Source organism: Dama dama, chromosome 10, assembly GCF_033118175.1.
Source record: "Dama dama isolate Ldn47 chromosome 10, ASM3311817v1, whole genome shotgun sequence".
Lineage (NCBI taxonomy): Eukaryota > Metazoa > Chordata > Mammalia > Artiodactyla > Cervidae > Dama > Dama dama.
The window spans coordinates 11,234,495-11,258,125 of NC_083690.1; the positions used below are offsets into that span (position 1 = coordinate 11,234,495).

The 23,631-nt window shown below is 49.3% G+C and overlaps 1 protein-coding gene across 12 annotated transcripts in view; it reads left to right on the forward strand.

Moving 5' to 3' along the window:
• The window catches only part of CLEC16A (C-type lectin domain containing 16A), a 239,612-nt gene that overhangs the window by 50,818 nt on the left and 165,163 nt on the right, over positions 1 to 23,631 (forward strand). For 10 of the 12 annotated variants that reach the window (XM_061152832.1, XM_061152825.1, XM_061152827.1 and 7 more), the window contains one exon: positions 10,869 to 11,100. In XM_061152832.1, the coding sequence (XP_061008815.1) occupies positions 10,869 to 11,100 (232 nt within the window). The remainder of the gene's footprint in view (positions 1 to 10,868; positions 11,101 to 23,631) is intronic. The other 2 variants (XM_061152826.1, XM_061152829.1) reach the window with 1 other exon arrangement.

Below are 23,631 nucleotides of genomic sequence, written 5' to 3' on the forward strand. Positions count from 1 at the left end.
CAGGAAAATCGAGGGTGGGGACAGGAAGAGAAGGGCACCTACCACTTCTGTGCCCTGGGGCTTCATGTTTATCAGCAGGCAAGTCCCTTTGGGCTTTTGAGTTTTTTAACTAGATTCTGAGCTCCTTGAAGCTGGATTCAAGTTGTTTATTCATCTATTCAAAGCATAATTACTGGGTGTGTGCCAGCCACTGTTCTAGGCACTGAAGAGACACCAGGAACAAAACAAAGACCCCCTAACCTCCGGGAGCTTCTCTTGTAGTGGGAGGAGAGAGAGGAACCGTGAAACTATAGTGAACAGCAGAGCAGAGAAGACTCTGGCAAGTCCCTTGGACAGCAAGATCAAACCAGTCAATCCTAAAGGAAATCAACCCTGAGTATTCACTGGGAGGACTGAAGCTGAAGCTCCAGTACTTTGGCCACCTGATGCAAAGAGCCGACTCTTTTGAAAAGACCCTGATTCTGGGAAAGATTGAAGGCAGGAGGAGAAGGGGGCGGCAGAAGATGAGATGGTTGGATGGCATCACTGACTCAATGGACATGAGTTTGAGGAAGCTCTGGGAGACGGTGAAGGACAGGGAGGCCTGGCGTGCTGCAGTCTATGGTGTCTCAGTTGGACACGACTAAGTGACTGAACACCAACAAAGAGCGTCTTCGGATGTGAGACAAACTCAAGAAAAGCAGCTGCAGTGAAGCAGAGAAGGGAGGGGGTGTGCTCTGGGGCTGGGGGGCGCACCTCTCCTTAGGGTAGCCTCAAGGGGGAGGTGACAGGGGAGCACAGATTTTAAGGAAATGAGGGAGCGAGTCATGTAGAAGTCTGGGGGAAGAGCATTTGGGCCAGAAAGCACAGCCAGTGCAAAGGCCCTGAGGCAGGAGTGTGCCTGGTGTGCCAGGAACAGCAGAGAGCAGCGTGGTGAGGCAGAGTGTGATGGGGGTGAGCTGTTGGGTGGGGAATGAGGGTCCGAAGCAGATGCACCTTTCAAGCCATTGGAGCACTCCGAAGTTTATACTGAGGGAAGTGGGAACATCCCAACCTGGGAGTCCGTGGTGTTTAGCATGGTTCCTGCAGGAAACTTCAGTTATCTTGAAATAACCCATCTCAACAGGGACGCAAGCACCAAATCTCTAATGAGCAAGGAAATCCATCCTAGGGTCAGCCAGAGTCCTCCATCCAGGAGACTGGGTTTTGCTGGGGTAGGGATGTATGTGCTTCATTCGCGTGGTGGCTAGGGGGCTGCACGTCGATGAGAACAAGGTCCCCCGGTCACTTCCCTCTCTGCGCGCTCAGCGATTTGTCGACAGGTGGTTGCAGGTGTCCAGCCTCAAGTCCCCAGGCTTCTTCTGCTTCTGGCTCTTCTGCCACCATCTGCAGTGATGCTCTCCAGCTTAGCATGAGATTAGGGTTCTGGGCCGAATGTTTCAGGTCACTGAGAGTCACCACTATTTCACAATTCATTATGTTTTTTCCTACAGAACAGGATGTAGTCATATATTCCTCCTCAAGCAACACCAGCCAAGTGCTTGGTTTATCACTGTTTCACCAGATGATAAGATATTTTATTTTGCCTGAGTGTTGAACATGCCTTTTCAATCATAAATATTTTGAGATTAATATCTTGGGATTAATTCACGCTGCAAACATTTATTAGCTTTTCATGGAGTGCTAGATGCAGCATCAGAGGGCCAGACTAGGCAGTGCTTGGTTGAGAGCGACAGAGAAGTTGGTCAGGGTTGGGGAAGGCTGGGGGGTGGGCTGCTTTCTAAGTAGTCCCAGCACCATCTCAGCATGACCAGCTGGTTCCCACAGAGGCCAGCGCCGGGTGTGTGTGTGTGTGTGTGTGTGTGTGTGTGCGCGCGCGCAGCGTGAGGCCTCTGAGCTCTTTGTGTGTGTGTGTGTGTGTGTGTGTGTGTGTGCAGCGTGAGGCCTCTGAGCTCTTTGTGTGTGTGTGTGTGTGTGTGTGTGTGTGCAGCGTGAGGCCTCTGAGCTCTTGGTGTGTGTGTGTGTGTGTGTGCAGCGTGAGGCCTCTGAGCTCTTTGTGTGTGTGTGTGTGTGTGTGCAGTGTGAGGCCTCTGAGCTCTTTGTGTGTGTGTGTGTGTGTGTGTGTGTGCAGCGTGAGGCCTCTGAGCTCTTTGTGTGTGTGTGTGTGTGTGTGTGTGTGTGCAGTGTGAGGCCTCTGAGCTCTTTGTGTGTGTGTGTGTGTGTGTGTGCAGCGTGAGGCCTCTGAGCTCTTTGTGTGTGTGTGTGTGTGTGTGTGTGTGTGCAGCGTGAGGCCTCGTGTGTGTGTGTGTGTGTGTGTGTGTGTGCAGCGTGAGGCCTCGTGTGTGTGTGTGTGTGTGTGTGTGTGTGCAGCGTGAGGCCTCTGAGCTCCGATTCCAGACAAATAGGCCCTGCTTTGGATGATGCCTCATCCAAAAATGGAAGTGGCCTGTCACCTCTTCATGTTTTGCCCGCCTCGGGTTTTATTTTCCCCGTTAAGCTTGGCCGTGCTGCCCAGTCGCCCCACCGATGTTGCTGCAGCTGTACATCCTGGACGCGTGTGTGGGCTTTGGCTCAGCAGCCCCGTCACTCAGAGTTTGGCATGTACCACACACACACCCATACATCACCCCGGAGTTGATTCCATCTGACGTTTGCTTGCTGATCTCCTTGTTCTGGAGTGAGTGTAGGGTTGCTTGGTGGCGATTAGCGACCCTGCTTCCCTGTGCAGCTGGTTGCAAAGCCACGTGCTGTTGGTTATGGTGGACATAAACCCGAGTCACTCACCCCCCCCCCCCACCCACCATGACGTTTGGAGCTCTGTGCCTCTGAGGCAAAAATGGGAAAAATTGCGCATTTTGTGGCTTCCCTGGTAGCTTAGAGGTAGAGTCCGCCTGCTAGTGCAGGAGATCCTGGAGATGCAGGTTTGATGCCTGGGTCAGGAAGATCCCCTGGAGAAGGAAATGGCAACCCATTCCAGTATTCTTGCCTGGTGGGCTACAGTTCATGGGGTCACAAAGAATCGGGCATGACTGAGCGACTAAGCATGTGCATCCCTAATGCCCATCGGGTCAGAGGGCCACCTGAAAAGTGATGTGATGTGTGGACTGTCCCCGGGCAGGGCTGCCTGCTCCTCTGGGCAGTGTGACTCGGGCATGGCAGGGTCTTTACATCCTCCTTTTGAGAGGCTGGCCCCACACGGCGAGGCTCTGCCGGTGCTTGTGGTTGGGGGTGAATGCTTGAGCTTGGCAGCAGAATGGTTGAGCCCAGGGGGGCGGTGGGGGGGGGGGTGGGCGGGGTGCTGAAGCTTCGCTTCCCGGGTTCAAACCCTAGCTCTGCCTCTCAAGAGCAGTGACCTGGGGCAAGTCCCTCCCCTCAGCAGCCCCCTCCCTGCCTCTGTCATTAGGAGGATAAATGAGTCCATCAATATATGTCAAGTGCCCAGAGCATCTCTGGGCATGCTTCCTATGCTCACTGGGTGTTGGTAACGGCTATAATTACCTGGAAAAACAAAACAGGGAAGTGTGCTACTACCCCTAGGCACCTCACAGGAGCCCTGTGGGGAAAGTGTCAACTTGAGGCTCATTTGATGCACATGGAAACTGAGGCCCAAAGGGGAGAAGGCTGCGGCAGGGTGTGTGGGCCAGCAAGTGGGGCTCCGACCAGTCCAGTGCCCCTTAGGCCCCACTCCAGGCCCACTCACCTTGCCTTTGTGCTGAACATCCCGCAGGCCCAGCCCCCCGAGGCTGGAGGCCAGGGAAGAGCCGAGGAGCACTTTGGGGAGCCGAGTCTAAGCCACTCACAAACTAGGAAGCCAGCAAACAGAAAGTTGCTAGTTTGATTGGTTTTAAAAAGGTAGACCTCCCTCCCCTACCAACTCTCCCATCCAAGTGATCTATTTGCCAGGGGGTGGAAGGTGAATAAGTATCTCTAGAGTGCCTCTTTGTGGCAGAGGTCAGGCTGGCATTTTTGTGTTCAGCGTCTCGCTTCAGCCTGATGGTGGCATGTGATGGAGTTGCTGCTGTCCCTGTTTTTCAGACACAGGAACTGAGGCTCGTTGGGTGAGGCTCACTCAACCAACAAACGGGTCTGGATCTGGGCTCAGGTCTGCCCTCATGTTTCATGGTTTTTTTGGTTAGTCCTCATGACCTGCCTCCTTTTTTTTTAGGGGAAAATCTGTCTCCTGGTTCCCAAGTCCCTTAGCAGAGCTGTTTGAACCAGAAGGATGCTAGTTGCTTCCTCAGAAAGTGAGCGGGCTAGGCCCGGGAGAGCCTGGAGGTGCCTCTCTCAGCTTGACCATGATAACAGCTCCCACAGATCCAGACAGAATTCCAGGCCACGTCACCCACCCTTTTCCTTACCCGCCTCTTCCAGCCTCCAGCCTCTTTCCCTCGCCTTTCCTTCTCAGTCAGATTTCTTCCCTGGCCTGCCTCTTGTCCCCATGCTGCCTCCCCACTCCCTCCTCCGTCACTGAGGAGACCCAGAACACCCACTCAGCAGGTCGTCTGTGCCGCGGCAGGGGCCCCGGACAGCTCTTCCCAGGACGTGAGCATCGTGAATGCCTTCCTGTGAACAACCGGAGAGGCCACCTGGCCGGCCCAGCGGCCGCCGCCTAGGGGCTGGCCCAGCACACTGTCCCCGGGCACCCCCACTGTCACCGGCACGCCAGCTCCAGGTGGCCCTGCCGTGACAGAACTAAAGGTGACTGCCCGGAGCTCTGAGCCGCCCTGCCCAACGTTCTCCTCTCCTCCCGAGTGTTCCAGTAAACTGCTCACACTCAAGCCTCGGACTAGTCATTTCCTTCTCCACACAGGCCTCTCCAGTGCGCCCCGCCACCCCCGCCCACCTGCCCCTGTCCTGGCACGGTTCCCCACGCCCTCCTCCGTGCCCCCAGGGTGTCCGTGCTAGTGGCACGCACAGCAGTGCATCACAACTCCTGGCTGGACTGTGAGCTCCAGCCCAGCGCCCGGGGTCTAGCCGGGGCTTAACCCAGCTGGCGACTGCTGCGAAGCCAGCTCCCCACATCATCTAATTTGCTCCTCGCTTGTATTTAGGGCATTGCGACAATCTGAATTCACTGGAAATCCTCTTGGTAAACAGTTTTTAAATTGAGAAATAACATGAGTAAAGTGCATAAAAGTGCAGTGATCTTCGCTGTACTGCTTGATGGCTTTGGACCAGTGGTTACATTTGTGTATACAGGTGTACATGCGCCTCCTGAGCAGCCCCACCACTGTCAGCACCTCAGGGTCGAGGCCTGGAGCTTTGAGCTGCGTCTGTGAGCATCTGTGCTTCATCCCCGTTTAGCCTGTGTGTCTGTCAGCAAGGTGTGTCCTAAGGTAATAGCTTCTTCACTTCGTCCTGGCTCACGGAAGTTCTCGTAGGACTGCTCTACTTTCAGATCGTGGGGGAAGCTTGTGATTCAGGTCAAGAGAATAACGCCTCTGACGTCCCCTGCAGCTCCTCCTCAGTCTATAACCAGCACCCCACCCCCACCCCTGCCCCTTCCACCAGCGAATCACCATTCTGACTTCCAGAGGGGCCTTTTAAAAAGCTGGGGTTTTTTTTTGTTGTTCAATTGTGAAATACCTACAGCAAGTACCATTTTTAAGTATACAATTTGGTGGCATTAGGTACATTCTGTAAAGGCATTCTTTACAGTTTAACGGCACCACTAAACACCTGAATGATGCAGAAGTGCCTACAGTAGAAAGTGAAAGTCCCCGACCTCAAGGTCTTCCTGCAAAGGAACCACCGTTTCAGTTTGTGTGTCCTTGCAGACCTTGCTCTGTGTGCTGCCACTGGTCAATATCTGTCCGCTCAGGGAAACCTGGTGTACATGTACCTGTTTTGAGTCGACAGTTTTTTAACTGTAAATGGAACCCTTGATTGGTTGATCACAATGGGGTCTTTCTGGTGCGGTGTGTGTCGGGGATCTTCTGGTGCGGGGTGTGTTGGGGCCTTTCCAAGGGGCACACCCAGACCTAGTGGAGGACGTTCTGTTTGCCCTCTGTGGCATCAGTGATTCTGCCTCTCCTTCTCCACTCAGATGCCTGGGCCTTGCAGGTTTCAGTCCTTCCTCCTGACCCTCTCGCTGTCCTTGCAGACCCTGTTCTCAGATCCCACAGCCCCTGAGAGGCCTTAGTTATCACTGACCCCTGGGGGAGTCACTTTTCTCCAGTATTTAACTTTGAAGCAAGGACCAAAGGTTGGAGGCAGGCAGGTTGGTGGAAGGTGTCATTAACCAGCAGGTGGGGGCAGACGCTCTCAGGAGAACTTAGACCTCTAGGTCACCCTTGAAATCACATTTCTGGCCTTCAGCTGCCTCTGACCCCAGAAGCCAGCCTAAACGTGCAGCCATGGAGTCCACAGCCCCCCTCCTGCATCCCCCACTTGGGTACAGGCATCTTGGAGTCAGCAAGGAGGATCCCATGACTCCACTCCTTCTGTTGCTCAGGTTCCAGGGCCCTATGAGGTGAGCCCTCGGTGGGTGAAACAGGAGCCTTTGGCCTTTGGGAAATGTAGACCTTGTATGCAGGAGGCTTGTCTCCGAGACATGCGTGCTGTTCTTTCTTTATGGGAAGATAAACCCAAAGGCCTTCCGGTTTTTGACTCTGAAGGGGGCTTTCCCATTTCTTCTGGTTGGTCCCAAGGTGCAGGCTCTTGCACTAAGTTCAGCTACTGAGGTCTTAGGCTCCTTTCTTCATCCACCACCCCCTGCCCCCAAACTTTCTTGTTTTCTTCTTCTTGATCTTTCCATCACGTTGGATGTAGTTTGGTACAGACCACCATTCAGCAGCCCATCAAGGCCTGCTCTGGTCCAGACACCTGGTTTAGGGGGAGAGCTCACTGGGGCATGAGATGGCTCTTCTCTCAGGGGCTTTCTGAGAGAAAGGTCATCTGGAGTTGTCCAGTGGAACATGAAGATTCCTGGGAGGCCTGGCAGCCAGAGGCCCTTGTGAGAAACAGCCAGAATGATACCAATCCCAGCCCACACTTCCCAACCACCGTCAGCCTCTCCATGGTAACAATTGGATCTTTTATTAAAAATAATTTTACTTATTTTTCACTGCTGGGTCTTTGTTGCTGCATGGATTTTTCTTTATGGTGTGCAGGCTTCTCAGTGGGGTGGCTTCTGTTATTGTGGAGCACAGACTCTAGAGTACAGGCTCAATAGTTGTGACACACGGGCTTCGTTGCTCTGTGGCATGTGGGTCTTCCCAGATCAGGGATCGAACCTGTCTCTCCTGCATTAGCAGGTGAATTCTTTACCACTGAGCCACCAGGGAAGCCCTTATGGGATCTTGATGTTATTAAATTATTAAGCAAAAAAAAAAAAAAAAAAAATCAGGCTTTTTAAATATAGAAGAAAATAAAATCTCCAACCCCAATGTCCAAATGATCCCTGTTGAACATTTGGAAAAGTGAACTTGCATACATGGTTAGAAATTTCAAACCAGACAGAAAGATACAGAAATGAAAAACTTTTGAGTGCATGTCCCACCTTGTTTGTTTCCCCAAACAGGAAATTCTAGTACATTCCTCTGCAGCTTTCCAGGAAAAGCTGTGTTTACACCATCATAAAGCTTTACCTTAAAAGGGACCCTGCTTTGTTCCCAGTTCTTGCATCTTTTTTATCTGGAGGTTGTTTCTCCATCAGTAGATCTAGGTATAAAAAGACTTCAGTCTTTTTATATCCATGTGGATTCCCACTCTATAGACAGACCATAATTACCCAACCAATCCCCTTTTGATGGACATTTAGGTTATTTCCAGCTACTTACTGGGTAGGTTGTGTTTTAAAGGTTTGAAATTTCCCTGGTAAGCATCCTTCCCCCTCTTTCCTCCTCAACACCTGATCATCAAGAAAAATAGATCCCTTGGAAAGTTTCTAAATTCATTTTCACAGTTGATTTTTTTTTTTTTTCATGAAGTCAGTGACAGGAAGGTAACTGTCTACTGTTTGCTTGTTGCATGGCCAGGCTCTGAAGGAACTTTCTCTCTCTCTTTTTTTTTTTAAATAATTAATATCTTTGGTTCCAGTGACTTTTAAAATTTTTTTAATTTATTTATTTTTGGCTGTGGTAGATCTTCGTTGCTGCATGGGCCTTTTCTCTAGTTATGAAGAGCAAGGTCTACTCTCTGGTTGCGGTATGCAGGCTCCTCGTTGCGGGGTCTTCTCTTCTCGGGGAGCACAGGCTCTAGCCTTGTGGGCTGCGGTAGCTGCAGCACATGGCCTCAGCAGTTGGGGTTCCCGGGCTCTAGAGCACAGGCTCACTGGTTGTGGTGCACAGGCCTATTTGCTCTGTGGCATGAGGGATCTTCCTGGATCGGGGATCGAACCCGTGTCTTCTGCATTGGCAGGCAGGTTCTTTACCACAGAGCCGCCCAGGAAGCCTGAAGGAGCTTTCCGTCCACAATTTCCTTTAGTTCCAGGAGGCCAGAATTACTGCCCCATGGTTTAGACAAGGAGCCAGGAGCTGAGAGAGGCCTCACTGCTCACAAAGGTCCCAGCTGCGTTCCCCGCACCCTGACCAGCCCTGGACCTTATGCACCGCTCCTCCTGTCCTAGGGCGGCTGGTTGTCCTGGACATCTGAGTCCACCCAGAGCTCAGCGAGTGCCGTCTGCATCCATCTGTGTGAATTTCTGCTCTCAGCTTCTAACCGAGTGGTGGTCTGCTCTGCGTGGGGTCTCACTTTTCTGTTTCTGAAAGCTTCGGTAGCGTGCGGCATGCTGTGTAATTCCCTAGGAGTGAGTGATAATCAGAGGAAGCAGTCGCTTCATCTCGGGGCCCTAACCTACCAGAGGAAGGTCTGGGTCCTTCCAGAGAGGGTGAGGAGCATCCAGGGCTGCATTCCGTCGCACAGCGTCCTAAGTGGGCTCTGATGGATGCTGTCTGTCAAGAGGTGCGCGCCCAGAACGCTCCCGTCTCTGGTCTCTGTTCTTGGCATCTGTAACGTGCTGTCTGGGTTTCCTGGACAGTTAAATCATGTCTCAATTTTATCTGTCGTTTTTGTGGATGAATAATCCAAACTAGGTAAATAAAAATTAATGTCTGGATTTGGATGCTAATTTAACTTTCAATTAGTTTTTGTTTTGAGCATTATTGAAATTAATCTGCGTTCTTGGAGCACATTCCACTTGTTGGCAGGGTACGGTGGACCCCAGAAGACAGTAGGTGGCTGTTTGGGGTAAATTCAGATGGATAGACCAAATTGAGATAATGGAAAAATTTGCTTTAAAACGTTTCTGTTTTTCAATGACAAAGTGATGTCGATATCACCTGGACCCTGCAGAGAGAAAAACTCTTCAATCAGAATCCTGGCCTGAACAGATGAGGGACGAGTTTTGATCTTTGCTCCTTTCTGGACCTGGTTCATTTGCATATAAATACTATTTAAAGAGTGCTAAGCAGGGACCTGAGTTTGAGCTCCTGGTGAGGCACTATTACTTTATTTATTTTTAAAATTTTATTTATTTATTTATTTTACTTTACAACATCGTATTGGTTTTGCCATACATTGACTTGACTCCGCCACGGGTGCACATGTGTTCCCCATCCTGAACACCCTCCCACCTCCCTCCCCATCCCATCCCTCTGGGTCCTCCCAGTGCACCAGCCCCGAGCACCCTGTCTCATGCATCGAAGCTGGGCTGGCGATTCGTTTCACATATGATAATTTACATGTTTCAGAAGAGCCTGGGGCTTTGGGATTGGACTCTGCAGCCAGTAACTGTGTGATGTTGGGCAAGTCACCTAGCCCTTCTGGGCCTCATTTTCTTGTCTGTAAAATGGTATTGATAATCCCTATATCTCATGGTTGCTGTAAGGACTGAGACACAGCTGTGTTTTCCACAATGCAGGGTCTGAACTGTGGTGACACACAGGCCTTTTTCTTTTCTCTTAGAAACCTTCGGGCTTTTTAGGGAAAAACCTCTTCCTTGGGGGCAGGTTTCCTTTGGGGATGAGCTTTAATCATCACTCATACTTGTTAGGCTCCCCTTCTAAAGAGAGCCAACAATCTGGTTATATCCAACTCAGCTTGCTTTTTCTTTTCTATTTTTATATTAGGAAGACACACTGGTGTTTCATTTCTGTTGTGATATATAGTTCCTCTTAAAATAAATATATTTGAATTGAAAGTTAACAATGACATCAGTGCGCTGTGGTTAAGACATAAATTGTGCAGACTGTAAGTGGTTTTGAATCCCACTCTGTCACCTCCTGGCTGTGTGGCCTTGGGTGGGTCGTGTAACATCTCTGAACTTCTGTCTCCTCATCTGAGCATAACTTGAGCATAACAACAGTACTATTCTCTGGGGGTTTTGTAAACTGTTAAGTAAGGTAATATAGTCAGAGCTCTCAGAACAGCTTCGGGCACATAGAAAGTACCACCAAAGTATTAAGTGTGTTTCTGACCTTTGGGAAGCATGGAGCTGATGTGGGTCAAGGGCACAGTGACTTGGGACTGAGGGCAATAAATAAATGGTAGCTGGTGCTGTTGTTTAGATTATTTAATAGTAATGATGATGCAACGAGCAGACTCATTTGAAAAGACCCTGATGCTGGGAAGGATTGAGGGCAGGAGGAGAAGGTGATGACAGGATGAGGTGGTTGGATGGCATCACCAACTCAATGGACACGGATTTGGGTGAACTCCGGGAGTTGGTGATGGACAGGGAGGCCTGGCGTGCTGCAGTTCACGGGGTTACAAAGAGTCGGACATGACAGAGCAACTGAACTGAGCTGAATAGCCGTAATGATCAACGAAGACATAGAATTTGCTATATTGAAGGGAATTTCTTGGGGCGGAAACCTTCAGACAGCTCCATAGGAGCCAGCGAGACCCCGCTGTTCAAATCTGTCCATTGTCTTGATTCAACTTTCCAGGCCAAGCCGAGCATTCGGTGTTTCATTAAACCCACCGAGACGCTAGAGAGGTCCCTTGAGATGAACAAGCACAAGGGCAAGAGGCGGGTGCAAAAGAGACCCAACTACAAAAATGTTGGGGAGGAGGAAGACGAGGAGAAAGGGCCTGCCGAGGATGCCCAGGAAGACGCCGAGAAGGCTAAAGGTACAGAGGGTGGTTCAAAAGGCATCAAGACGAGTGGGGAGAATGAAGGTGAGTGCACGCGCCACCGCCAGCCTGCCCGCCGGGCCATCCTGTGTCTGGTCCCCCGTGTGTGTCCCTCTGCGCGCCTGTCACTCGAGACACCTGTGTACCTCACTCTGCACAGCCCGCCCTTTGGGGACAGCTGTGGCCAGATCCGTACAAGGCCTGCTTTCATCTGTGGGCAGCCTGGAGCGAGGCCCTGTCCTCTTAACCCCTGCTTCGGTTTCCCATCTGTCGAAAGAGAGTATTTACTTTGTTATTAAGAGAATGAAATGGGCTAATGCACGTAACATGCTCAGAACGGTGCCTGGCCCATGTCAGAAGTATCTCCCACTACAGTTATTTCACGACTACTGTCATTATTATTAAAGGTATGGTCATCTTTATCATTACTGGTGTTCTTCCTAATAATTCCGATAACCCAGGATGATGATTTTTGACTAAAGTCATTATTGCCAGTGCACTGCAGGAAGAAAAATGGCCCAGGGCTGATGAAATTAGATGCTTTTCATGATTATGGTATTGGGGGAATCAAATGATCAAATGCAACCCCCCAGATTCATACATTAAGATTTCTTTCAAGCCCTCATCTGTTTAGAGTGAGGTACACTGGTGTTCGGTGCATTGGGGTCAGGGAACAGAATCGTTTGGTCCTCTTCTCTGCCCTTGTCAAGAATGATTCTGGTTTACTTTTCACCTCCTTCTTGTTTAGACGCTATTGCCTCCATCTGGAGAGCATTGTCAGCCCCGGGGATGAAGCAAGTTTGAACTGTTGCTTGTGTCATGGGCTGGGCTCGAAGCCACACAGATGGGGTCTCTGGCCACGGCCCCGGGCGCTCAGGGTGGAGGAGGTGATGGGGTCAAGTGAGGTGGGAGCTCTGCCTGCCAGAGGGGAGCTTCCAGCACACCTCCTGGGACAGATCTGGGCTCTCCCCAGCTCCCGCCTGCCTTCTGCTCTGGCGTGGGGGGAGCATCTCCTGTGAGCCCTCCTCTGGGTCCTGGGCTCGCGGTCGCTCCTCTGCAGCCAGCTCGCCGGCCCATCAGCCCGGACTGTGCGAGTCCAGGCGTCCAAAGCTAGAAAATGGAGCCTCTCAGTAAATCAGTTGACTGGGAACTCATTTGTTTGGGGGAGTTTGCTGTGATTATGCAGCCAAAACCCGCCCCCACCCCCACCCCGCTGGCCCCATTCTGATGATCTTGGCAGCTCTCTGCGAATGCCACGATCGTATTTCAATGAATATAACCCAAGTGTCTCCCCGTTGGCATCAGCCCTCTTTTTAGGCTGAGATCTCCAGCATGCTTTTTTTTCTGTCCAAAGTGTGCAGTAAGCATCTTGGTTTAGGAATTCCTTTCTGGTTCAGAAAACCTTTGCCAACAAATATCACTGTGGCGGGGAGGTGAGGGGCGGACACAAGGTAAGCCATACTTGTTTGCTTATTTGCATCATTTTGACTTTTTGTTCTAACTTGGAAGAAAATTATCTGCTGAAGCTTTGGGTTTAGCTGTCCTGCAGCCACCCTGGGGGATAATGGACGACTTCACCCCATTTTGTACACTGTGTTCTCGTCAGTTTTGTTTTGGAAAGATGCTACCTCTTTTTGTTCCAGTCCTTTTAAGGGCTGCTGTCTAACCAGGCCGGGGCTGTGACTAACCATGGTGTGGACAAGGGCAGGCTTGGCCTCAAACACACAATCCAGTGACTCAACCGGGCAGCCTAGTCCTGGCGCACAGGGGCTGCAGCGGCTGTGCAAGGCTGCCATCCCCGCTCTCTGTTGGGATCCAGGGGGTGGGGGTTCCCTCCCTGGGGGTGGGCTCCCTGCAGGTTCAGCCTGCCTGCCCTGTGCAGGGGACACAGGGGTACATGTTCACCAACCTCCAGAACCCTGTTTTCCAGGTGGTTACTTGGCCAGGTTGTGTCAGAAAGGGCTCAGAGGAATTTCCCGAGAGGCTTTGCTTGGCTGGTTGATGCCGACTTCAGGATTCAGTGGGGTGTGGTTCTCCATGCCCCCCTCAGCTTTGTAGTGCCCTCCTGTTTTCCTGGCCCAACTCATCGTAAATAAATACAACTTTTGCAGGCCCATCCAGCAAAGAGACACCTAACTGGGCAGCAGCAGGTGTATTCTGGGGCTCTTTGAATTGTTTATTTGACCTCTCAGTTATTCTCGTGTTTGAAGGTGTGGCCACTGGGTGCTCTCTCCTTAGACTGTCTCAGTGTTTGGGTGAAACCACACAGCTGTTAATTCCTGTGACTTGGAAGGGTGTCAGGCGCATTTTCTCACTTGGTTTCAAGCCAGAGGACAGTGTCGATGGGGGAGATGGGAGATGTGACTTATGGTCCTGTCTCACCAGCCAGACCTACATGTGCCTTGGAGGGTGTCCCCAAGCTCTGGACTTCATTGTCCCCATCTGGAAATTGTGATTCTAGGAAGTATAAAGACTTTTTTTTTTTTTTTTTAACATGAGGATATGTTAGGATTCTTGTGGTTGTAAGATTTAGATATTCAACTCAGACTAACTCAAGCAGAAAAGGCAATTATTGTTTGTCTCACTGGGAGGCCCAGGAGGGGCTGGACTCGGGTGCATAGATGACCATCGGCAACTCAGGGCCCACATCCTGCCAAGCCACCAAGTGGGGAGAGCGCTGCAACTGAAGCCTGGGAGCTGAGGCTCGCTGGTGCTGGCGGGTCTGGCTTGCCCACCCTGCAGAGAGCTGGCCAGCGCTGATTGGTCAGGCCAGATGTGCATCTGCCCCATGTGACGCCCTCAGAAAGAAACACATTCATCAGAAGAAGGAGGTGTGGGTGCCCAGCTCACAGAAACAGCAGGTGCTCTCTTAGAAAACCACACTGTTTCTGCGTACTCCTCCGTTTCCCACAGGCCAGCTGCTCCCTTCCTCTGTCTTATCTTGTTTTCTTTTCCATTCCCTTCCTGTTTTGAGATGGGACCTGTGGCTGTTTTCTTCTCCCAGATATTTCTCTGTAACATGGTGCTTCTCACATCGTCCCTGGACCTGGTGAGCTTGTTGACAGCCTTGGACTTCTTGAGTAAAGAGATGCTGGCCCCAGTTCCCCCTGCTTACCCCGTCACCCCCTCTTCAGCAGTGCACTCTTTACTTTAAAAGGCGGCAGAAAGCATAGGAATAAAAAGGCATGTGGTCACAAGTCACAAGTCTGCCATGACCTGATTTGAATGTGGCATCGACTTGTTTTTTTTCGACAGAGGCAGCACCCAGAATTCACACCTCCTCCACTTTTAAGCCCAGACAAGGAAGTTGTGTGAAATGAATGTGCAGCCCTGGACCCTTCACTCCCATCCCCAGTTTGCAGAGAAATATGCTCTGCCTCAGGTCCCCAGTGATGGGCAACTCATTCTGAAACCAAAAAAAAAAAAAAAAAAATCACAGGACCTTTTAATTTTCAGCAATTGAGTGCTGAAGGAAGACCAGGGTGCCTTGGTCCCTCTGTCCAGAGAAGTGCGCACCCAGATGCTCGTTCATGTCCTATTCTACCCTTCAGTCTGAAATGACAGTCATTTCTTTTTGGATTCAGTTAAAGCAGTAACTTAATAAGTGGACCTGAGACAAGAGAATGAATTGTTTGAATTTCTTGGTTGAAAAATATGGGAAAATAGGCTTTTCGCCTATAAGGAAAAGTAGCCATCAATTTCATGACGTGACCTTCAAAGATTACTCCTCTCTTGAATCCCTGCAAGGGCATGGCGGGAATAGAACAATAGTGACTTTGAACCTGCCAAGTTAGCTGGGAGTTAAGGAGTCCCAAGCTTGGCTTTTTTTTTTTTTCCCCCTTCTGAAGTCTCTACTGAAATTGAACCTTCTGGCCTCATTTTTGCAAAGCCAGAGCCAACCCCAGGCCTAGCAGGTTTCTGATGAGGGCGAGCCAGGGACTAGGTATCAGGAGGTCGAGGTCTCTGCCCCAGAGCTGCTGTGTGACGCTGGGCAAGTCATTGCGCTTTCTGTGCTTTTTGACCCATGGAGGGCCTGTGCGATGTCAGCCCTCAGGTTGTCAGAAATGAGAACCTTTAGTGCTTCAGCAGTTAGCAGGTGACACATGAACACCAAACAGGAGCCCTGGCAAGACAGTGGCGCGAGGAGCCCAGAGTGGTACTTGAGCTTGGTTGGGGGGACGTATGCTTGGTCACCCTGGCAAGTTTCTTTGGGTCCTATTTCTCTGTTAATTTCTATAATGAACAGTGAGGTGGTTGAGTATGTGTGTGCATGTGTGTGTTTGTGTGTTTCTGGAGCAGGGAGTGGGAGAGGAATGGGAAGGCTGAGCCACTGGGGTACAGAGGTATGGGGACACCACCTTTTCCAATGGGCTTAAGGAGAAAGATTGGAGGTCAGTTTAGACAAATCCTCTGGAAAGCAACTTCCCAGAAAGAAGAAAAAAAATTCTGAATTCAATCTTGTGCTAGCCAGTGAATAGTAATAAAAAAAGCAAAGGAAGGGGTACCACAAATACTCAGCACATATGCACTGTGTCATTGCCAGGCACTGCTGGCCTCTTGGAATTCTGCTCCAAAGCCAGCCAACAGCATGCAGTCCTTCCCATATCTCCTAGGTAACCAGCAAGGGCATCCTTTTCCTCCTCTCCATAACCTTCTTTCTAAGGCCTTCTTATCATCCCCTGCCCCTCTTTTTATCATCTGGCCTCGCCGTGATGGCTGGAACATTGACCGCAGAGGGCAACTGAGAAAATCCTTGCATTTGTCAAGTCAAAGACTGTTGGGAGGTCAGGCCTGCCATTTCCCTGAAAAGCACTTCATTTACCAAATATTAATCAGATTAGAATGCCCATCACCCTGGGAAGTTGATGAATTATGGCTGTTATTTAAAAAAAAAAAAAAAATCCACAGTGACAGAGTACTGGGAAAGCTTAGGGATTTGGCCAGAGTTGTCACATCAGGGGACAGAGGTTGACGTCCTTGGATCCTGAGAGTCCGCAGGCCTCTCCTGCTCATTTAGCAATTTGCACAACCATTACTGCCTTCGAGCCCCAGAACGCTTCATCCTCCCAAAGCGAAACCCTACCCACTAAACATCTCCCTGTTCTCCCTCCCTCCTGCCCCTGACAGCTTCTACCCTGCTTCCTGGCTCGATGCGTTTGACCACTCTAGGTGCCTCATATAAGTGGAATCAATACAGTGTTTGTCTTTTTGAGACTGGCTTCTTTCACTGAGCATCAGGTACTCAAGATTCATCCGTGTTATAACATGTGGCAGGATTTTCTTCCTTTTTAAGGCTGAACGATATTTCATTTTTTGAATAGACTCCATTTGGCTCATCCTTTCTTTTTTAAATTTCATGTATTTTAATTGGAGGATAATTACTTTACAGCATTGTGATGGTTTTTGCCATACATCAGTATGAATCGGCTACAGGCACACTTGTGTCCCGTCCCTCCTGAAACCCCCCTCCCCACCCCATCCCCCCAGGTTGTCGCAGAGCCCCGACCTGCATCATCCATCAAACTCCCAGGGCTCTCCATTTTACATATGGTCATGTATATGCCCCAGTGCTCTTCTCTCAGGTCATCCCTCCCTCTCCTTCTCTTACTGAGTCCAAAAGTCTGTTCTTTCTGTCTCCTCGCTGCCCTGCACATCAGTACCCTCTTTCTAGGTTCCATATATATGCGTTAATATATGATATTGGTCTTCCTCTTTCTGCCTTACTTCACTTGATGGACATCTGGCCTGGGTTGGTTCCACCTTTTGGCTGCTGTGCATATGGGTATGCAGATACTGTTTTGCTGTGGAGATTTTTGTGGAAATGATAGAGGCCAAGCAGGGTCCGGCTGGGGCTTGCCAAAGCTAGAGGAGCTGGACACTTGAGTTCTTGCTCCCAGCCTGGCAGCTTCACATCCTTCCACTCCCAGAGGCCCGAAATTCAGTTGTGTGAGCAGTCCCGCCACTGCCAGGCTGGATACTGGAGCCTTCAGGCTTGTGGGCCACGGTGCCGGCCACAGAAACCAAAAGCACACAGATGCTGGTTTACACCACACAGGTAGTTTGGGAAGAGGAACCCCCCTCCTGACCCCTCTGGCCTTGGTTCCCTTTCCATAAGCTGCAGAGAGTCCATTAGACCAGTGCTGGCCTGACGGTGGGGTGTGGGGATGGCTTTGGGTAGGACAGAGAGGGAGCCTTGAAGACTGTGATGAGAGGATTCTTGCCGGGAACTCAGCTCCGGGGGGTGGGGTGCGGGAGCCTCATGGTTGGTGTGTGCCTTTGACCTCCTCATGTTCTCCAGTCTCCCCTTTTCGTGTGTACAACAGGCCGCGGCATTTTTTGTTTATTCATCATGTGTGTTTTTCACAGTTGCTCTCTATTGATACTGGTTTTATACTGATAGTGGTAATTCCTAAAAATGTTTTATTTGAAAATAATTTCAAATTTATAAAAAGTGAAAAAAAAACAAAAATTGTGTAAAGAACACTTGTTTAGCCACTTTCATATTTTAACATCTTATACCCCGTTTGCTTTCCTTTCTGCATTTTCTCTCCCTCTCCACACTGTCTGTCTGTCTGTCTGTCTTACTGTCTCTCACACACATACACACTCCTTTTTTTCTGGGTAGATTGCATCCAGCACACCCCTTCCATCCTAAACTCATCAGCCTGCTTTTGCTAAGCACAGGGCATTGTTTGTTGGGACCACAATACAGTAACCACCTTTGTAATGGTTTCCTCCTATCCACGTTCCAGGTTATCCGTTGGCGTAATGATATCCTTTGTATCATATTTCCTCCCTCCAGGACAGAATCCAGTCCAGGGTCAGATCGTACCTTGAATTACCATGTCCCTTTACCCTCCTTTACTCTAGATATTTTCACAGTCTATCTTTTTCTTTTCCAACTTTGACATTTTTGAAGAATACAGACTCTCCTCCACCTTTGCTTTAATAGAAGATTCCTCATTCTGTCTTTGATGTTTCTTTGTGATTAGGTTGAGGTTAAGCATTCTTGGCTGGGGTCTGGCACAGGTGACATGTCCTTCCCAGGGTTTCACTTCTGGAGGCACATGATGCCCTTCTTTCCTTCATGGGTGATGTTAATTTTGGCCAACAGATTAAGGTGTGGCCCAGCTTCTCCATTGAATCACTTTTTCTTTTAGCAGCTAATTTGCAATCCATGGGAAACACTTGGAGATAATGCAGATGCCCTGTGCCTCATTGAAATGTGCACGTCCTGCACACATCCCCTTCCTGTTGGTGGGGATATAAGTTGGGGCAACCACTATGGAAAATCTTATGGAGGTGCCTCTAAAATGTTAAAATAGAGTTATCATACGAACCAGCAATCCCACTCCTGGGCATGTATTCAGAAAAGATGAAAACTCTAATTGGGAAAAGATACAGGCATCCCAATGTTCATAGCAGCACTGTTTACAACATTCAAGTCATGGAAGCAACCTAAGTGTCCACTGATAGATGAATGGATAAAGAAGGTGTGATGTATGTACACAATGGAATATATTACTCAGCCATAAAAATGAATGAAGTAATGCCATTTGCAGCAACATGGATGGACCTAGAGATTATCAGACTAAGAGAAAGACAAATATCGTACAATGTCACTTGTATGTAGAATGTAAAAAAATGTATACAAATGAATTTACAAAACAGACTCACAAGTAGGGGGAGGGATAAATTAGGAGTTTGGGATTAGTAGACACACAGTATTATATAAAATAGATAAGGAACAAGGACCTACTGTATAGCACAGGGAACTATATTACTGTCTTGTAGTAACCTATAATGGAAAAGAATCTGCAAAAGAATATGTATATGTTCAGGAATATATTTTATATGTATACACACACACACACACACACACACATATATATATATAAATGAATCACCTTGCTCTTTACCTGAAACTTACACAATATTGTCAGTTAAATAGCATTAAATAAAATTCCCCTTAGATGTGGTGTTCATTGGTGATCCTTGCTGACCCAGTCTTTATCAAGATGGTGGTAGAAGGTTGGTTTTCCAGTGTCAGTGCTTGGTATTCCACTTTAGGCAAGATTCCTGCCTTCTTCCCATTCATTCATTTATTTATGTATCCATTCTTGGCACCAACTCAGGGATTCCAGTTGTTTAGTGGTTTGTATTTCAGTACTGTAGTAATTGGATGCTCAAATTGTCCCAGATTTGACCCTTGAGAACCCTTTCAGGCTGGCTGCTGTATCTTTGTGATCTGCCTGCTTCACTTTTTTTAAAGCCTTTTTGTAATGACACTTTCTGCCATAACAAGGTATTCCAGGCTCATTTCCCACCAGCTCTGCTCTCCCTCGTGGTGAATCTCTCTGAGAAGCCCTGGTCCCTTTCGGCAGTCAGTGGTTGAATGGTTTTCACAGGCCAAGGTCTGGGCACCAGACGTGCTTGTGACTGCGTGGGGTGTCTTGCTATTTGAACCCTTCAGTGAACAGAGCTAGGAAATGCATGCAGGTGTGTATACAAAATGCACGTTACCAACATCTCCAATGCCAGTTCGTCCCAGGAGGGTTCTTTCTTGACTTGCCCCACTCGATTTGATGTCTCTTCCTTTACAGTGAGAGGCTGGCTCCTAATGACATCAAAATATTTACTATTTGTTCAACCCTATAATGCGTCTTTATGAAGTCTCAGAATTATTTGATGAATAAAGAGTTGTTTGCAGTTCCCTGCCCCCTCCCCCAAATACTTCACCTGTCCCTAAGCTGCAGGTATAGAGTCAAGTTTTGTGTCATAAACTACCTGGGTTTATCTCTCTTTCCTTTCTCTTCCCACTTCAGAATAGGTATGGTGTTCATTTGAAATATATTTTGTATATTAGTCTTGCTCCTTTTTTTTTAGTTAAAGCTTCGCCCTTCCCATTTTTATTGATTTAATTTCTCTCTCTTCAAAAAAAAATACTTTGGAACATTAACCAACTCAAAACTATGCAAAAGCGTTTGTTCAAGGAAATATCCTTCTTCCCACATACCTTCCATCCTGTTCCCCTCCCTCTAGTAGATAACAAAGGTATTGCTTTCTGGAATATCCTTCCTGTGTTTGTTTGTGTGAGAAGAACCAGAGGTACGCATGCTTTGTTGTTTTCCCTTCTGTCTTACACTCAGAGTGTAGGCCACCCTGTATGCTCCTTGGCCCTTGGCGCTCTCCGCGTGGCCCTGTCTCCGGAAGTCACTCCATGTCAGCTCACAGCGACCTTCCTCCCTCCTTTCCCAGCTGTACCATGAGCGCCATAGTCGATTCAACCGGTCTTCATGCTCGGACTTTCAGGTAGTTTCCAGTGTTTTGCAATCACCAGTAATACCATGGTGAATGCCCTTGTGCCTGTGCATTTTCATATCCTTGGAGGTGTATCTTCCAAATAAATTCCTGCAAGTGGGATTGCTCAACTAAAGGATATAGGAGTGATTTAAAGTACTTTGAAAATGTATTTAAGTAAAAAAAAGAAAAAACGGTGAGAGTTCAAATCAAATGATTAATAATAAGTAGTTCAGGCAACACAGAGACATGGCAGAAATGGTAAAGGCAGGCCCACGACTGAAGTTTGAACAGAGCTGGACTAGGGCTTCCCTGGTGGCTCAAGTGGTAAAGAATCCACCTGCCAATGCAGGAGACACGGGAGACTTGGGTTTGATCCCTGGGTCGGGAAGATCCCCTGGAGGAAGAAATGGCAACCCACTCCAGTATCTTTGCCTGGGAAATCCCATGGACAGAGGAGCCTGGCGGACTGGAGTCTGTGGGGTCACAAAGAGTCAGACATGGCCGAGCATGCACGCACAGAGCACAGAGGACTAGGGTTAGAGTGTCAGTCCCTTAACCTCTGAAACAGAAACCTGGTGGGGGAAGTGGGGACTCCTGGTGTAATAACTGAGGTTCAGATGGAGCGCCCTGGGAATTCAGTGTCAGCGCGTGGGTCCTGGCCTCAGTGTAATCAGAGAAGATCTGTCCATGTGAGCCCGCTGGTCTGCTTGCCCTGGTGGCAGCAGCCTGGTGCACGTACCCTGGGAGGGGAGTGAGGCCGCACCGAGGCAGGCATGGTGTCAGCAGAGAGATGGGGCAGCGGGGGCCCAGAAGGCTGTGCGGAACCATGCCGGGCGTCCTGATGCAGCATAAACAGGGGTGCCCTTTGACCCTCCATCACCAAGGCCCGATCCTCGTCAGCATCCACTTTTGAAGATGGCTGTAGAATCTGTTTTGGAACAGTGAGAATCTGGCGAGACCCTCTCCTCAAAAACCTGTTAGCCACTCCTCTCAGGCCCACCTGGCACTTTGCATACAGTTTCTGGGAGCTGGCAGACCTGGGTAAGAATCACTGGTTTCAAGAGTTTAAAGGAAGGGGGAAGACCTGCTTGGTATTGGAAGAACTGTTGTATATTTTACCTAGAAAACTACGTGAAGCAGCTCATCCTACACTTATGCCTGCTGGAGGAGGTGGGGGGGCGGCGTGGGAGGTATTGGGGTGCAGCCGTGAGAACCAGGGTGACACAGCCAAGGTTCGGAAGCCTCGTTGTATGTGGAGAGGCCGTGATGGGCCTGATTCTGCACCAGGAGTGACCTGGGAAGCAGGAGGAGGGGGGCAGGCTTGGCTTCCAGTGCGGATTTTGCAGCTGTGTGAAGAGTTACTATAGGACTTCCCTAATGATCCAGTGGTTAAGACTCTGCGCTTCCACTGCAGGGAGCATGAGTTTGATCCCTAGTCAGGGAAATACCACATACTGTATGGTGCAGCCAAAAAAAAAAAAAAAAAGAGTCATTCTACTTCTGGGTTTCTGTTTCCTCATATTCAGTCTCTAGGACCAAACTAGTGGTTTTCAGGCCATTTTCTGGGAAGCTGCAGAATTCCCGAAAAGAGTTTCATGGGCCTCTGTGGAGGGCATGAGGGGACCTGTGGTCAGAGACATTTGGGCACCCACCCACCCTGTCCCTGGAGCAGCCCTGTGCTCATCTCTTACTGTGGGGCTACCCTGGGAAATTGTTGTTCAGAATCGGTGTGCACCTGCTAACACAGTTTGGTGAGCACTAGACTGACTTACCTTCAGCCTCACCTCTGCTCCAGAACTCTCAAGAGTGTCCAGCCAGATTAAAAAGCCAAAAAGGAACAACTACATCACAGCAGATGGAGGCACGAGGGCTTGGTCCTGTAACCTTGGGGAGTCTTCGGAGCTGAGTTCCTGCCTTGTCAGCCTATCAGGCCAGGAGGAAGGGGGCCTCGCAGCAGCGTGGGAAGCAGGTCAAAGGTCACAGGGCAGAAGCCAGAGGCTGGCACCATTGTCTCACTTGGTAGTCTTCAGATGACATGTCCCAGCAGTAAACACAAATATGTAATTCAACATGCATCTCCCCAGTATATATATACATTTATTATGAACTGTACGTATTTGTATTAATGTACAAATGTTAGTATATCATAACATGAACAAAATAGATATTTATAAAGATAATAATTAAAAATAAAGAGGTTTTGCCTAGTGAATCATCTTGCATACCCACTGGGATGTCTGCACCCCACTTTGGAGAAGATGAGAGTTGTTGGGAGGCTCCTGAAGGAGGCTAGTGGAGGGAGTATGGGAGACAGAAGCAAATGGTGCTTCTCAGATGGCAGCGCCTCCTGCCCTCTGCTGTGGCCGCAGGCAACATGCACTGCGGTTTACTCAGTAGCTTTTGGCGAATTGACTCAGTGGTTTTGTCTTAAATTTAGCTTCATCCTAAGCAGTAGCATCCACAAAACAGACTTTTTGTGCAGTTAGAATTTTCTTCTAATGCATGTTAAAATAAACACAAAACTGTGCAAACACATGGCACTTAAAAATTGCGTGTCAGCCCCCACCTGTGTGATGGGGCTGACCACCGTGGGGGACTCTGATCTGTGTTGTCTGACTTCAGACCATGCTGGGAGGGAGGGGCCTGGTGAGAGCAACCCCCTCCCCTAGGTCCAGGCCAGTTGTTGGCATTGGGGAATGCAGTCCTCCCAGCCAGAGGACAGTCGCAAGCACAGTCACACTTAACAGTCCCAGAAGGGAGGCCAGGATGCAACCCACCCCCATGAGGACACTGCACACAGGTGGATCGCAGGTTAGAGGTGCTCTACACATCACAGCTGCTGAGCGTCATTGCCAGCCCTGCCTGGCCCTAGGCAGACTCATCAGACATGGTCCACTCCAGAGATTTGTATTGAGCATTTGCCTTATGCCAGGCCCTGGACTAGACACTGCAATTCTGGTGGAGAACAAGACAGATACGGCAGCGTCTCTCATGAAGCCCACGTCCTAGGGTGGGGAAGGCAGACAGGAAACAAGCAAACCAATAAATATAGAATGTAAAATCCAGGTGCGGGTTTCTCCCGAAATCTGAAAGTAGAGACCTTTTGTAAGAGAAGATGGTGTAAAGCCAGAATGCAGGTCCTTTAGGACACACCTTGCTAACAGACGCTCAGAGTAAATGGACATAAGGCACCAGCACAGCTCAAAGCTACAGCAGCTCGACGCTGAGGTGCTAACTAACTCTGCTTCCCAGGAAGGAAGCTTCCATTCTTGG